This window comes from Acanthaster planci, linkage group LG21 (genome assembly GCF_054643075.1).
Source record: "Acanthaster planci isolate LZ-2023a linkage group LG21, COTS_SCS, whole genome shotgun sequence".
Classification (NCBI taxonomy): Eukaryota; Metazoa; Echinodermata; class Asteroidea; order Valvatida; family Acanthasteridae; genus Acanthaster; species Acanthaster planci.
In genome coordinates, this window is record NC_141797.1 from 8,114,349 (window position 1) to 8,130,675 (window position 16,327).

The following is a 16,327-nucleotide window of genomic DNA, read 5'->3' on the forward strand; positions in this document are numbered from 1 at the left end:
GTGTTTTCAAAATCTCGGTATCATTTTTACGGCCACAGACATTAGTTTCACAAAATTGTTCCAACTAGCTGAATTGGGACTCTTCAGATCCGTGTAGCTCTGTTCTCTGCGACAGAAATATCAAAATGAATAGAACATGCACAAATGTTGGATTTTGATCCCGTTTAGTCCCAGCAGAAAGCATTTACATCCCATCATAGTGCCAGGCATGAAGCCGCAGTGAACACAGTCGAGAAGTAGAAAAAGGCCTGAGGGAATGTGCAAGATCAAGATGGCAGCCACCACAGAGGTCATGGGAATCGAAGATGCGATCAAAAGTGAAAATCTTGGCCTTTCAGAGGCTGAGAGGATTCGTTTAGAGACTGTGTTAAAAAGAGCTAAGGTAGGTCTAAAACTTGGATGATTGTAATTTCATGACTTCCATGTATTTTATTCCAGTAATGCCCTGCTTCTGCATAGGGCTGCAGTCATGGTAGACAGGACCCAACGAATACTCCCCATTATGCATTACTGGGCCCTGTCGTGATAGGGATTTCTTTCGAAAACTTTATCCGGGACATCCAGGGGCATAACTAAACATCCGCTTAATTTTATGAGCTGAAATTGCCCCAGTGTGTTCACTACTTACGCTATAAAAAATCCACTAGGTTGCTAATTGTAGAAAACTTTTCTTTTCCTCGGTTGGAGGAAAAAATGTTGCCTTTTTGCCGTTTTCCCTCTCCGTAAGAATTTTCGTCTGACTTGTACATTACACAGACTCCTTTGTATGGTTAAGTAATTACTTACACCCTAGGGGGTGCCTGAAATCCAAACTGCAGGATTGTCACATACTTTGAATCCATATCTTCCGAAATGAGAATGACTCGACAATTTTACCTACACCGGCATATTCCTCAGAGTTTGGACTTTTATGTGAGCTCCTTAACCCTGATCCTCCAAGGGTTACTGGCCCTAACCTTCCCCATTCACACAAAGTTAAACACCCATTTGGGACTTTGTGCACAGAGGCTGTTGGACTTTGTTTTTCGGAGGTATGCCAAACCCAATGCAAAAGCCAGCTGTTATGGGCCTACCAGACCTGTCCCCACAGAATTAAACACTTCACTACTGTTTAATTCTGTGTGGTTGGGGAAGGTTAGGGTGAAAGCTTTCCCAAACTGTATATTTTTTATGTATGGTACCTTGAAAACTTGGCCGGTCATATTTCTATGCTGACCATGGGCAGCGCCATTTTAAAAAATGAAAGCAGCGCTTCTTGCGTCGGATTTCAAGGCACCCGACAGGCGCTCTGGTATACGTTTACCATACAAAACTGGTTCCCTGTCACACCTTGCATGACAGACGAACAAGGAACCCATGAAATTAAATTTGAATAACATGAATATGCTCACTGTATCATGCTCCACACACGTGCTGTAGGCGTACTGTACACTATAAAGTGCGCACGTAACTTATTACTAAGCAATAGGCCTACTGTGACAACATGAATTATGCATCTACGGATCCCGTTGGGCGCCTTGACTTCTGGCCAAAGAAGCACTGCTGAATACTGAATAAGACAAATTCATGTCAAATTTTTATTATCTCAAGACGCTTTTACCAAACATATTTTTTTTTTCAAATTTTCTATTCAGGAAGTTGAAGAAGAAGATTTCTTCAGGTGAGAAACTGCATTATTATTTCCACTTTCATTTCCATTGTGATATATTGTAAGCAGAAATGCAGTGTGTTTTATCTCAGTGATATTCTACCATTGCTGAGGGCCATAGTCAGATTTTACTTCACCATCCTGCTAATGTCTTACGTAAATCAGGATACCTTTCAAATTTCAAATCATCGTGTGCCTGGCAAAAGGGCGTAAGCGCTTACGTTCTTCCCTGCACATGACAAAATGTTCACATCACCCATCGTCATGATCATGTTGGAGCTGTTGTGAGTTATGTTCTCAGAATGTGTTTTGCTGTGGCCAACAAGAACACACGTACTTATGGAAGTCCTTGGCTAGTAGCTGTAGACTCTTTCCATTGACCCAAGTAGTGCTCTGAGCTATAGCCTAGACCTTTGGATACACACGTAGTCTTATGGTTGACACATGATGAACATACATTTTTCTGACTGATCTTACCAGCCACCAAATGGAAGGCACCCTCAACAAGTACACAAACGTTGTGAAGGGATGGCAGAACCGGTGGTTCTTACTAGATCCTCAAAAGGGAACTTTGGAATACTACGTGGTAAGTTCCAAGGGTCAAAGATTTTGAAATAAGAAAAAAGCAGCAAATAGGTCAGAAACAAGTAAAGGTTCTGGAGTTTATGGGTCCCTAACTGATCAAAACTACATGCAGGTCAGAATAGTGGCATACTGTTGTACATGTAGGTTTTATTGGTACCAAGTGCTAGTTTTGCCAGAGTTTGGCACATCATTTGGACATGACTTTGGAACTGGTTATCAGTTTTGCCAGTCACATTATTTTGGTATGTTTTTATTATTGGAACTGGGTAACAGTTTTGGCAGTTTGTGGGGCATATTTTTGACATGCTGTTTTTGCTACTTGGTACAAGTCTTGCCAGATGTAAGATTTGGACATATTTGTTTGGAACTGGGTATTTGTTTTGCCAGGTACAGGGTTTGGACATGATTCATCAAAACAGTACCAGTTCAGTCGTTTTTGGACATGTTTTGAACATGGATGCAAGTTTTGCCAGTTTTTGGACATGATTTAGACATGAGTATTTACAACAAGGTCATAGTTTTGGCAACTACTGGATTTGAACATAAATACCGGAAATAAGTACCTATTTTTCCGTATTTTGGACATGTCTTGGGATATGATTCATTGGTATTGAGTGCCAGTTATTTCAGGTTTTTGTACATTTTGGACATCGTGGGGTATATGCTCAATTTTACTTTGCTTTTGATAATTTGCCTAGAATGAAGAATCCAGGAAGACTCAGAGACCTAGAGGATTGGTGCATCTGACAGTGAGTTTTGATTAGTCTTGATTTCTAAACCTATTTGTCGGGCATTCCATTCTTCCCTTTCCTTCCGTCTCTGATGAATTTCTCTATTCAGATGCCAAAATAAACAAATACTGTGCTTTATTTGCTTGGAGCCTTTTAAAGGGAGCCCTTCAAAGGGAAATCAAGAGCGATTTCAAGGGGAAATCAAGCCCTGTAGTCTTGCAACTTCCTCCCTAAACCTGCTGGTAGCTTATGGAAAGCATTAGAGGGATAATCACAGGTAAAGATAGTCGCAAAGAAGCTGCACGACATCCATCAACTTGCAGTCTTCCATTTCTTCCATTTTGCTCGGACAAATAAACCGGCGTGTTGGCAAATACCTGATGTCTGACTGTCATTTCACTCGCTGGAAAGGGTAATCCGCCCCAAATCTCTCCAGTCCTTCTGGTAGATTTGTGAAGGTTCTGGAGGGTGTTTGGTATTCATCAATTCAACTTTCTGTCTGGCCAGGGAGCCGTGATATCACCCAGCGATGAGGACTCCATGACGTTCAATGTCAACGCTGCCAACGGGGAGGTATACCGGCTGCGGGCTACCGACGCGAAGGAGCGACAGTTCTGGGTCAGTCGTCTGAGGGCGGTGGTCCAGCGCCAGGGCGAAGTCATCTCGCAGGTAAGAGCATAGTCAGTTGGACCTGATCTTGTGGGATTGCTTGGCAGGAAATCATGTCTCTGCAAATTTGTGTGCTAAGCAAAATTTGGCGGAGTACCAGTCTTAAGCACTTTACCTACATGTACATGTACTTAGTCTGGTCCCCAACCCAAAGATTCTGACTGTTTGCTTGGATATTAAGGTCTGGAAGCCATGCTGTTGTTAATGTTTGGAATTAAATTTAAAAATCCCCTTTATTCAATGCACACGAATCTGAAAACTTAATTTCTCTTATCATGTTTTTGAATGCTTATTTCCACTTTTGCCTACTTCTTGATAACAGTGACTTTTTTTAAAATTAACGGACATGTGTACCTTGCATTCCACGCATTACATCTATGTCATACATCTTGGATTACATCACAATCAATTTTCATCAGTGATTGCTACCAGACCAATAATTTAAATGTACAAATAAAGGGAAATTTTCAAGTCCGTGAACCAGACTGTATACCTTCCCTGGCTGATGGTCTGTTTATGCTATGCAAATATTTAGCCAGTTTCCAAGCTTAGTTGCTTAGAGCCAACCTCACTTGCCTGCAGTTTGCTTGTGAAATTGCAGTATAAGTGGCTCAGTCTCTCTTTGTCTTGGGTTCCAGGCGCTGGGCGACGGTACATCGCCATCGTCCAGCCACGGCTCCAGCGATTCCCTCCAACACCACCGGCCGGGCCTTCGACGTCACCAAGCTGGAGCAGCCCCCCGCGTCTCCCCCGCCAACTCCCTGACCAGACACCCCCGGCCTCCCTCCTTCAACCCCTCCCTCACCCCGTCGGTGACCCAGGAGTCGCTGCACAATGCCCGGGACATCATCACCATCGCCGAGGAGCAGCAGAAGATGCTGGTTCAAGCACTGGAGGTAAATCCGGCAGTCAGGAATGTTTTCAAGTTGACTTTTTTTCAATGTATGACAAAGCTTGAATATTTCTAACTTTTTTTATATTTCTAGCGTTTGTTTCCATAAGACCTTTTCTTAATTTGGTATGAAAATATGACAGGCATATTATGATTTTAAGAAAATACATGTAAATAGGTAAATCCAAAAAAAGAACGAGAAGTTAAGAGGCAATTATGGAGAGAGACCTCAGAATTTAGGACAACCTAAAGAATGGGACAAGCACGACTTCATTACCCATGGGGTGGAGGTGAATAAATCAGGAAGCGCTCGTCCAACGTTTTGTCACGGAGACTAAATCAAAAGCATTAGCTTTCATATTTTTTGAGACCCTTTCATATCCTTTGTCCTTCAGTTGCAAATATGCAAATTATATGCAAATGTCAGTTTGAAATATGCAAATGACACGCAGATGGTTAATGCGCTGATGAGGTATCCACCCTAAGTTGAAGTGCACCAACAGTGGAAAAGGAGAGACAGGCTAGTGGGGAGTTTTTCCTGCTGGGCTTGTACATGTGCATGTAGATCGTGCATTCCAGAATAAATTGGTTGCGTGTTCAGTGCCAAATGCACATGCACTTGTGTCTGCACGTGGTTCGTTTCAACCAAAGCACTGATGTTTCCATGTACATGTAAAAACATTCCTTCTCTTGTTCCTGTTAGGAGCGGATTGGTTTACCGGTATGTGGCTCACTGGTCCACCATTTTCACAAAGAGCAAAGGTTAAACTTTCTCCAACCTTCCACCTCTGTAGGCCCTGCCCTCCTCGGGCCACCCTATCAACGCCCTGGACCACGACTGCCTGCTGCTCAAGTCTACCTCCCACTCGGCCATGGGCTGCCTGGAGGACTGCCTCAACATCCTGCAGAGGCAGGACATCGCTCAAGGCCACCGGCCCAACAGCAGCATGGAGCTGCCTCGATCCATGGCCAACATCAGGTCTGTCAAGTCTCTGGGCAATGTCATGGTTAAGTCCATTGCAAATCCTCTCCCAAAAGTTCTTTCGCAGGCCCTTTCACAATTGGTGCTCTTTATTTCATCGATATTCTTGACTGTCTCACAGTTTGTGTCGAAGTATTTTCCCCAGATTAAGATCATCTGACCTAATCAGGCACTCCAAACAATCAAATAATTGCGTTTGGTCGTGCACATTATAACTCGTTGGCCCTGCTCTCTTCTTTGTACTTGCTGGCAGTCTGGATCTACTCGTAGCCAATCAGCAGCCAGTCGGTAGTGTCATCAACACCAACAGTCCCGCCCACCTGCCAGTCAGTAACAGCATGGGAGACTCCTTGGATCATAGGGTGCCACGTGAGTCCATTACGTAGAGATTTGAAATTGACTCACTGTAGCGATTTCCAAATGTACAAAATGTGTAGGTTTGGTCCCATTCCTCAGCTGGTAGAATTGTGTTGACAGAGGTATTGCATAATGGCAAAAGGGATGACAAATGCGGCATGGTGACATCAAGTCAAAATATTTCTTTTGAAAATTTGCAAAAAGTTGAGCACATTTCAACTGGAGGAACTTTGCCGCAAATGTTTTGTGACGTGAAATTTGCTTCACTTTCACGATTGGCGGACGGACGTGTATGAACCAAGTGGTAGGCAAAAGGATCAAATTTTCTTGGCTTTCTGTGTCCTCGTAGTCATCAGTCCGACTGACGAGGTGGAAGACAAGGAAGGCGGGGAGGACGAAGACATTGGGGGCGTGGAGGAACACAAGAGCGTCATCCTGCACCTGTTGTCGCAACTCAAGCTGGGCATGGACCTCACCAAGGTCAGTTGTCCTGGCGGTCCACTCTTTTAAGTTTGACCCAAAGCCTCAATCTATGCATGGATCTCACCAAGGTCAGTTGTCCTGGCGGTCCACTCTTTTAAGTTTGACCCAAAGCCTCAATCTAACACGGTGCTAAACCATACCGGGCATGGATCTCACCGAGGTCAGTCATTTCACCCTTTGAGTGTGACTCCGACCTTCTCCAATCCGATGTTATCTGAACTTTATCCAAGCGTGGATCTTGCATGATCATGCCTGATTTTCTGTTTAGCAAATTGTATTTTTTCTCCCATGCGTAGGTGGTATTGCCAACATTCATTCTCGAAAAGAGGTCTCTGCTTGAAATGTTCGCCGACTTCATGGCGCACCCCGATATGTTTGCCAGGTGAGATGGTCTGCCTCTTCCTGACTTTGCTAAATTGATCAACATGCTGCAGAGACCTGCCTGAATGTATGGAAAGCGAATCGCACAAGTTGGTGCTCAAAAAATTCTTTGCACTCCTGAACTGACGTATGCTGTAATTTTTCGACCCACCCGCCAGGGGTGAGATTTCTCAGCTTTTTTTGTTTTGGATTTCAGCTTTGTTTTTCCTCACTGGCTGTGTCCAAAAGTGTAGGAGATTTTCACAGTTCAGCTTCTTTATGCCTTTTTTGAGCTGTTTTCAGCTATTTTTAATCATTAGTCAATCTCACCCCCGACACATGTTGGCAACTCACTGTTTCAATACGTTTTTACTGGTTGTTTTTCTACCCAGAATTCCAAGTTTACCAACTCCAGAGGCTCGTATGATGGCGGTGGTGGAATACTATCTTTGCTCATTCCACGTGGGCAGAAAGGTAGAAAATGACATTTCTAGCGTAGTGTTGTAACGGTTTTTCGCAACACTGACAGCTTTGTTTTCGGTCCTTCGACTTCTTTCTCTTGTCTAGTTTAACCGTGTACTTCATACAGTTAATATCGGAGAGCATGTTAGCATGCTGGCAAATTGCCTTTTCGCTGCCATGTGACATGTGTACTTGTCAACACGTTTGAGTCATTCCGCTTGTCTTTGTGCACACAGTTGGCTCGAACTAGTCCGTTGAGGATGAGTATGTGTGGAGCCCCCAAGCTGCCGTGGGCCACTGAGTCTCTGAGTTTTGAAAAAGCAATGATGTGGTACGAAATGTCAGTCAAATCTGGAACAGATGACCACCAAATATCGGCATTTGTCATGTCCATCTTTGTGACGGACTGAGGTTGTGGTGTCCTGCCATTTTAAAAAGGCAGCATCTTCAGCTGAAAATGGTACCCTGCTGGGGGGGGCGTGTGTAATGTGGAATAATGTGTGGTTAAAAAACACCTGTAACTAAAACTTCTTGGAAGGTAACACTCGGCAAATCCTCGCCCGAATGTAGGGTTCCATCGCCAAGAAACCCTACAACCCCATCATCGGGGAGACGTTCCACTGTTCCTGGGAGCTGCCGTCAGACTCTGGCCCGTCTGACGGCCTCACCGAGAACAGCCACGTCACCTTTGTGGCTGAGCAGGTTTCGCACCATCCGCCGGGTGAGTTGCACCATGTGATGTGATTTTAATGAGACTTCGTAAGTTGTGGTCTGTGGGTTTACTCTTGCATTTCTCCCGAGTTAGGGGTTTGTGAATAGTACACAAGTGCCTGTGCTTACAGATAGCCATAGCCATGTCCAAAAGTCATGGCTTTGGCTGGCAATAACACACATGTCTACGGAGGCTGGCATGTGGCTGCAGCTTCTTCCCATAGATATGTGTTACTGCCAGCCATAGCCACAGGTGATTTAGACATGGCTATTATTGTTGAGCACTCAACCAAAGCTATCAAAATACATTTTCATTGTGTCAAACGGAAGTGGCTTATGACTGATGTAAATGGCAAGGCAAATTTTGGGAGGGTACAACTGCAGACTAGGGGTCCTTGGTTCAAATCCTGTCAGGTACAAATTGTGCTTGCTCTTCCTTTATCTGTCAAGTTATGTTGTGGCAGGTATTATGGCTTGTAATTGTACTGTGGGTCGTGCATTTTATGATAGAGCGCTTGAACTGCAGTGGACATGTCCCAGGTTCGAATCCTGCAGTAATAAAATTTTGCACACCCAATGGGACATGCACTTCTGCACGAGTACAAATGAGATTTACATGTTACATGCACTATCATATTTAAAACTGTTGGATCCTGACATATTGTGACTTTTTTGAGTCACTGTCAAGTTTTCCATTCCGAACTTTTCCACAGTGTCAGCTTTCTACGTAGAGTGTCCCAGCAAGAAGATCTACATGAATACCTGGATTTGGACCAAGTCCAAATTCCTGGGCATGTCGGTCGGAGTGAACAACGTAGGAGAAGGTATAGTAAAATCAAAAGTCAGTATTTGTTGCGACATTGGTCAATTTGTCCTGCTTTGTTGTGACAAGGATTTGAAGCGAAACCATTTTGCCTTTTTTTTTACGAAAACCAGGCACGATTCGGGACTTGGAGCACAGTGAAGACTACACCATGACGTTCCCCAGCGCGTACGGCCGGTCCATACTCACGGTGCCCTGGATGGAGCTTGGGGGAAGGTGCACAATACATTGCCCGCAGTCTGGGTACCAGGCCGCTATAACCTTCCAGACAAAGGTGAGCGAGACATACCATACCTCAAAGAAGCTGGTTTGATAATCGGACAGAGCGTGCATAAAACATGTTGTAGGTCATTTGGTGGTAATCAGTGTAAGGATGCAAGACCAACTCTGTCAGTGTGGCTTTGCTCATTTGCTGGATTCTTACGTGACAGCACATTTTTGGTTTGAAAATATGAAAAATCTGCCTGTTTTTCCTAAATGGCCTTACCGTATCTTGTTTGGCAGCCATTTTACGGTGGTAAGGTTCACCGTCTGAATGCGGAAGTGAAGAACCCCGCCAACGCCCTTATATGCAGGGTGCAGGGCGAATGGAATGGGCAACTGGAATTCTCATATGCAGGGGTGAGTAACTTGAATGACATCGTAGTTTTGTTCATGAATATGGAACTACATAAAACCAAAACGGCAGCTTAATACTTTTATAATTGTGAAACAATCGAAAATTCAACTCAGACACAGTGGTGAACTCTGAAGATTTTGTATCTTTAAAAATATTCTTTGCAGCTGCCCTTTAACAACCCCTCTGAAACTGGTTATTTTTGCATTTTCTCACAGCTGTGGTGTTTTGGCCAATTAACCCATTTCAGCGAGATCTTTAAAGGGTAGCTGCGAAGAACTGTTTTTAATACAAAACTTCTAGAAGCATTTAGAAATGCACTGAGAGCGGGGCAAACCTAGCCAAGGGCTGGGATTGCAGCCCTTGGCTAGGTTTGCAATCTTGTGACAGTCAGAGATAAAAATATCAGAAATCGGAGAAAGTTGTCTGAGCATTTCAAAGTCGCCAAATTGACTCCCGGTCACGTTTCACTTGAATGCCTCTTGTATGGAGCCAATCTGTCTGTCTTGGATTCTGCAAAACACTGGTATACTGCATCAATGAATTGTGGTGTAATTTTTCTGTTCTAATAGGGTGAGAAGAAAGTGGTAGATTTGACCAAACTGAGCGGCACACCCAAGCGGATTCGGCCCATAGCCATGCAGGGCACCTTTGAGTCCCGTCGACTCTGGCAGAACGTGACCAACGCGCTGAAGATAGGCGACATCAACACCGCCACGGAGCACAAGCGATACGTGAGTTCTCTGCTTAAGTCTGCTGGTTCGATCTCTCCAGCGGTCAGATGTTCACTGAAATATTTCACTTGCTGCTGCAAAAAGTCTTCAAAAAGTAATAAGAAAAATGATTTGTTTCACCTTTTGGATGACTTTTAAAGTTGTTATGTCTCCTACTCAAATTAAGAGATTTTCATTAATTTGTTGATGCAGCAGAAATGTCTTGGAATTTGCTTCCATTTTCTGTTTAAAAATTAGGCCCTTGGAAATGTCTCATTTGGCTAATTCACAGGGTTTGAAATTTAGCAATCCATAAAAAAATGAGGTATCATAAATTTTAAATATCAATAGGAAATAAAGTGCCCAAAATTCTTCTACGCCTGGTGGAACTTATTTTCAAACCACTGTACCTACATTTAAACCGTAAACTGAGGTCCAGTGGTTCAGTGGGTATTTCAGAGTCAATCTTCGTTTACTACACCCCGTCCCCTTTCCAAATTTGCATCTGCCATACGAGTCAGGCTTTGCATAGCGTCATATTTGTTTTGTCAAGTTGGTTACTTCTTTCAAAGGCATGTCTGTGATGTAACCCTCTTTATCAAATTATTAGTTATTATATGACGTTGATGTCAAAGTTGTGTGATGTCTGAAGACGCTACTTGAAAAAAAAAAGTATGACCACAACTGTATTGCAGGTTGGGAGAGCTGCCCCGCTGTCCTTGCTTTTCCCCCTCGTGTAGGAATTGTGTTGTGGTTTCAATAGTGGCCTTTCTTCCCCTCTCATCAACAGCTTGAAGAGAGGCAGCGCAGGGAGGAGCGGGAACGGAAGGAGACCAACACACCCTGGCGGACCAAGCTCTTCAAGAAGAGCGGTGAGGGCTGGTGCTATAACGGGATCCTGCAAGCGTAGCGAGGGGCCAACTCTCCCAACTGTCCAAAGTAGGGCCACTTTCGTCTGTGTCTGTCTTGTCTCCAAAGCTGCTTTCCCATTGGACTTTTCGTCCGTCCGGCAGGCCAATCCGTTTAAGTTGTTCAGTCGTCCTGAGCGTTACCAGCTGAAAGCAACTTTACTTAAAAAACGAGAACTACCAATAAACTCAGGTTCTTGTCCGTTTTTGTAGGACTTGGATGAACGTGCATCAGCATTGGTACTTTTTCCTTTTGGTAATAATACTGAAGCCCGGCAGAGCTTACAGGTGTGATGATGTCATGCTGAGTACGTTGCATTGCATTGTGGGTACCTTGTGTGGGCATTGGGAATGACTGCGTGGTGGACTACTTTGTCCTGTTTTTTCGTCACCTAGCCGTGTGGTATTCGATTCCGTCACAAGTCCTTTCAAAAGAAGCTCCGTAAGTCCAGTCGCAAGTCCCTTCACCTGGCCAATCACAAGTCCCTTCACAAGGTCAGTCACAAGTCCCTTCACAAGGTCAGTCACAAGTCCCTTCACAAGGTTAGTCACAAGTCCCTTCACCAGGCCAGTCACAAGTCGTTTCACAAGTCCAGTCACAGGTCCCTTCACAAGGCCAGTAACAAGTCCAGTCACAGGTCCCTTCACATGGCCAGTAACAAGTCCAGTCACAAGTCCCTTCCCAAGTCCTTTCACAAGTCCCCTCACCAGGCCAGTCATAAGTAACGGGGTGAATAAAAACATAATGATTTTGTCGCTGCTCATTTGAATAATTGTGCATTGGCAAAAAACTGAATGACTAGTGATGGACTTGTGATGGACTCACGGGGATTTTGCAGGGACTTGTGATGGACTTGAATACAACACTGTCGCCAAGAAAAATTAGGGTAGACACCCTCCTTGGTAAAATTATTGAGTGTCATGTCATGCCTTTTTTTATCTCTTGCATGTTTCCTCTCACACCAAAGAACGGTGCAAGAGGGCATCCATGGCCGAGTGCATTTTGAATCATTTCGACCAAAGTTGAGAAACCGAACCAAAGAAAAGAGAAGTGTTTTAATTGGAAAAAAAAATTCACAATTACAACTGCTGTGCTGTCTGCCCATCTGGCCAGTGAATCGAGCGGAGAAATTCGAAGCGAGTGTTTAATAATTTCCCATCAGGGCGTGGATAATTTTTATGAAGGTGTTGATGACGGAACAGGTCAAGCATGGAAAGTCTGGTTTAAAGGCACGGTCCAGCGGTCAGCAGTGTTGCGCTGAATTGAATTAATATGCCACCCACATGTTCCTTGCACAAAGAAGAATACTTTGGTTCACTGAGTATGAGCATCTACATACCTCAGTTAATTAAGCGCCGCCCACTGCTGGTTTGTGGTAATTTCACGGGCATTTGGTCGCATCTTAAACGCATACCAGTGACAACCACGCGAATGCCTTACAGCATTATGTGAACTGTGTACATTGACACCCAGTTTGCCTGTGAAACCGCAGAGATACTCGAATACGTTTAATTAATGGGAGCTTGCATCAAGTCTGGAGGAAAGCAGGTTTTCAGATTTCAGTTTTAGCGTGTCGAGGATATTCCAGGAACGTTTTCTGAGAAAGGAATTTTCTTGGATACGCTTTGGAGAAAATTGAAAATTAGAGCAAATGTTATCAATGTTGGGGGGTGCTGAAAAAAAAATTGAAAAATTGAAAAAGGAAGTGGATGAAAGAGTTTCAAAATCACTGATTTTCTTTGAAAAACAAACCTTGAAATGGACCCTCTTCCATTGTTTGTGGTTTTTCAATTTGTTGCTGATGAGGGCTCCCCCTCACCCCTGGAAAGTATCCTCGCAACACCCATGCAAAATTGTTTGAAAAGAATTGATGACAGTTACATTGGTGAAAGCTTTAGTACTGAGACTTGATGCAAGGCCTTTTTTTGTTCAGTGTCATATTTGGCAAAGGTTGCTGTGATCACAAATGGAAGTCTGCGTAGTATCCAAGCCTAAGCAAAGCGGCTCTCCTTTTTGTGTGCTCGGGGACGGGCGACTTGAAACAAAACAAGCAACAACTCCATTTTCATAAGCAGTCGACTGGGCTCAGTGGAAACTTACCAACACGTCCGAAACAAAAGTTGGTCAGCCTAGAGTGTTATGCTGTTCAGGTTCTTGGTAAAATGCATGCAAAACCAGGAAATATAAACAAAAATCCAGATTTGAAGGTCTGCATTTTTGATGTAGTAATAAAGAGGTGTTTGTGAGTGGAGTTCCAAAAGGAACTAGTGAACTCAATATTTCGGCCAGTTTGTTCTACTCTTCACTTGGAGAACAGAAACAAATTCTTGTTTTGGGATATTGCACCAAAAGCAACTGTCTATTTTGTGTCCAATTTATGGGAATTTCCTAAGGCAGACACTGTGTATATCAGCATTTTAACCAACATTGGAAAGATGAAACGTTTTCTCAGTTGTTTACTCGAACGGGTAATGAATTTTGTGTATATTCAGCAGTGATGCCTGTTGTGATGTGTCCACAGAGGGCTGTGTTTGAATTTGAATTCGTCAGACTAAAAAGACACTGTTGCTATACTTCGTGATTCGGGGCAAGCTTTTGCATAGTGACCACCATCTGTGGAATGGACTGGTTCCTTTGTGCCCTTCTTATCCATTGAAAACTGCTAGGCATCTCTTATGTAACTATAAACCAAAAAATTGCACCAGATCACGAGGTGTAGCAACTTTATCTTCAGTATGGAGAATTCAAATTGTAATGTTGACGTGAATTTAAAGAACTCAGTGTAGCAGATTTTATTCAAATTTATACAAAAGGCTCATATCTGTGACCTTCAATTGCCTGATAAGTTATTACGTGTCATTCTGTGGCTTTTCACAAAGTTGGCTGCTGGACGTTAAACATCATCCGTTCGGCCAATAGCTTCACTCGGCGTTCAGTTGGAACCAAGAGAAAAATTCAAATGTAACATTTTTAATGTTAGTCATATGCAATTTCTGTGTCGTGCGTTGTTACTCGAGGTGACGTGCATGAACATTTTAACATCTTTCCCATGTGAATTTGTGATTGTGTTAAAACATATGCCTGTATGCTGTTTTATTTTTAGTCTGTTTGTTAAGTGATTCTTAGAACCCCCAGTGTTGGGAATTTCTCAATCTTCATTGTCAGCAATACCTTGTACCCCTTATATTAATACATTTGCTCTGGTTGTGGAAAAAAATTGCAATAGCGACATGTGCCAGATGTGTCGTAGAGAAACAGTAAACTACGAGGGGAGAAAAGTGGCAGAAAAAAAGTATTTTCGTTTTAGAAAACTCTTGATGTGATTGCTTTAGGATTGTGAATCATTTCTTTGCCTCCTTGAACAAATCACTTAATAAGATATTCATTTAGTCATTGTTATGTAAGGTATTTATATGTCAGTTACAGACAAAGTAATATATGTATATATGTAAATGAGCAGTGAAAATATAATGAATATTTTTGATCCGGTGCTTAGTGATTGGACGGTGATTGTTGGACAGTGAGATGTATTAAGACTGTCAAGCTAAGTAGTGTCATGCTATATTTCAGAGGTGGTCGGAAAAAATTTATTCCAAAGAAAAGGGGTAACAGGTCTTCTTAATTGGGGTTTATTTGGTCTAAATATATGGGTCAGGGGATGTCAAAACAGGGACCAGCTTAACTTTTTTTTTTAAAAGACGGTGCAAAATCTTCTGAAGATCATGCCATTGGAGTATGTGGAGATATTCTTCCGTGAAGGTATTTTTTAATGGTTCAGCATGTTTTGCAAGTGAATTCTTGTTATTACTGATGTGCGTCATTCACCGAGAAAGATGTGTGTTTGGGTCAGTGTGTTGATTCGAGGAGGGGGAGTGGCAATGGCAATAGAGGGGGGGTGGAAGGTAAGGGCTGTTGGCCTCGGCTAACTAAAGGCTAAGATTATCACAAGGCACCGGGATAGTCTTGAACTTAAATGTATCAGTAACTAGATTATTTTTTTTCTGAGATTTATGGACGCAAGTGGTGTTCAGTGTTGTGCATTCAGAGCTTCTTAGTGGCATTGGTATGCAACTTACTGCTTCTTAACTCCTCAAATCTTATTCCAGCAGACACCCCATCTTCCAATGATGACACAATATCCATTCCACCTGCCCCTGAAATCGATCGGAGAAAGAAAAGACAAATTGCTTTAGCAAAGTTTCCTGAACAGGTTGGGCAGAAACCATTTTGTAACTAAGAGCGATCCCGTTTAAGTTTAAAAGACAGTTGCCATGTAAAGTTTATTGGTTGAGCACAACCATACGAACGGTATTTTCTCCCGAAAGTAGGTGTGCAAAATTGGGCCCAGATTATGAAGGAAGTTGTAGACATTTCGGGGAAGGTTTGTTGGTTTCATTGGCATGACAGTTTCATCATGTTATCGTAAAACTCAAAATATCTGTGTGCTTTCTTTTTTCATAAGCTCCCTGCTTTTGATATGTATACATCTTCTCACAAAATAGATTCAATTTGCCTACTTAGAGGGAAAAATGAAAAAATGTATCGGATAAAAAACAGGAAAAGAAAGTTTAAAACTAAAGAATTTTTTGTACGACTGTTAAGAAATTTAGAAGAGTTTAAGCACACGTGCGGTTCGTGGTGTTATAGGGGTTGGGTTGGTTCCCCTATTCTCCCGAATTATGCAGCTTTTCCATAATAAAACAATTTTAATTCCATTTTTCCTCAAAAATGTCTTAAAGTTCCTACATGCAGTTCTCAAAATGCCTTAGGAAAAAGAGGCTCACACAAATAAAAAATGTTAAGAAATATTGCCCTTCAAAAGCTGCTTTACTTCTTTAACATTTTGGCCCCAAACTATTCCTGGTCGATGCGAGAATTTAAAAACCTTCTTAGCACAAGGTCGAAACCTTCTTTTCGTGGAGACACCAGTTGAAATAAGAAAAAACGTTTCGTAATTTTGTAACTTTTTAAAAGTGTTAAAAGTCCAGTTATTTTACAATTGAATAAATACAGGAACAAAGGTTCAACCTCCAACCAGTATTTCGACAAGTTATTATAATTAGTTGACTTGCCCGAGAGAAATACAATTGTACGTGTATTTTGCCTGTTTACGTCGTATGCGTTTTCCGCCAAGGTAAACCACGCATGAAATGAATCTGGTACGACACACGTTACACACCCCATTGAAACGAATAAATCCTTGGTCATTGTTTTAAAACCTCCCCTTTTAAATCAATTATTTGCAGTATTATATCTGCTTTTATCTGTAGTACAGATTAATTGCATTTGAGTACATAATTTCCAGAATAACGCCTTGATATTGTGCTGTGGAATTGTCCAATAACTTGCCAAACCAGACTGCCAATATTGACACCGAGTCATGATT

At 42.6% G+C, this 16,327-nt stretch overlaps 1 protein-coding gene across 2 annotated transcripts; it reads left to right on the forward strand.

Moving 5' to 3' along the window:
* Nucleotides 1-83: 83 nt before the first annotated feature.
* Nucleotides 84-15,975, forward strand: LOC110984018 (oxysterol-binding protein-related protein 11-like). Of its 2 annotated transcripts, XR_015423598.1 has the most exons (18): nucleotides 84-382; nucleotides 1,635-1,660; nucleotides 2,129-2,234; nucleotides 2,932-2,982; nucleotides 3,472-3,633; nucleotides 4,272-4,529; nucleotides 5,320-5,504; nucleotides 5,761-5,876; nucleotides 6,214-6,344; nucleotides 6,644-6,729; nucleotides 7,100-7,181; nucleotides 7,740-7,890; nucleotides 8,594-8,704; nucleotides 8,817-8,977; nucleotides 9,208-9,324; nucleotides 9,892-10,053; nucleotides 10,823-11,459; nucleotides 11,508-15,975. XR_015423598.1 is itself a non-coding variant. In XM_022243799.2 (17 exons), exons 1-17 carry the CDS (start codon nucleotides 257-259, stop codon nucleotides 10,940-10,942), a joined length of 2,151 nt encoding a protein of 716 aa, XP_022099491.2. In that variant the 5' UTR covers nucleotides 84-256; the 3' UTR covers nucleotides 10,943-15,975. The 2 variants fall into 2 exon arrangements, 1 of the variants encoding a protein (XP_022099491.2); XM_022243799.2 differs by having other exon boundaries at nucleotides 10,823-15,975.
* The last annotated feature ends 352 nt before the right edge of the window (nucleotides 15,976-16,327 follow it).

Bases quoted from the DNA above. Each gene is read 5' to 3' on its own strand.
- LOC110984018 (XM_022243799.2), top strand. From the start codon at position 257: ATGTGCAAGATCAAGATGGCAGCCACCACAGAGGTCATGGGAATCGAA. The intron at 383-1,634 runs GTAGGTCTAAAA...TTTTCTATTCAG, and splicing joins CTGTGTTAAAAAGAGCTAAG to GAAGTTGAAGAAGAAGATTT. The intron at 1,661-2,128 runs GTGAGAAACTGC...TGATCTTACCAG, and splicing joins GAAGAAGAAGATTTCTTCAG to CCACCAAATGGAAGGCACCC.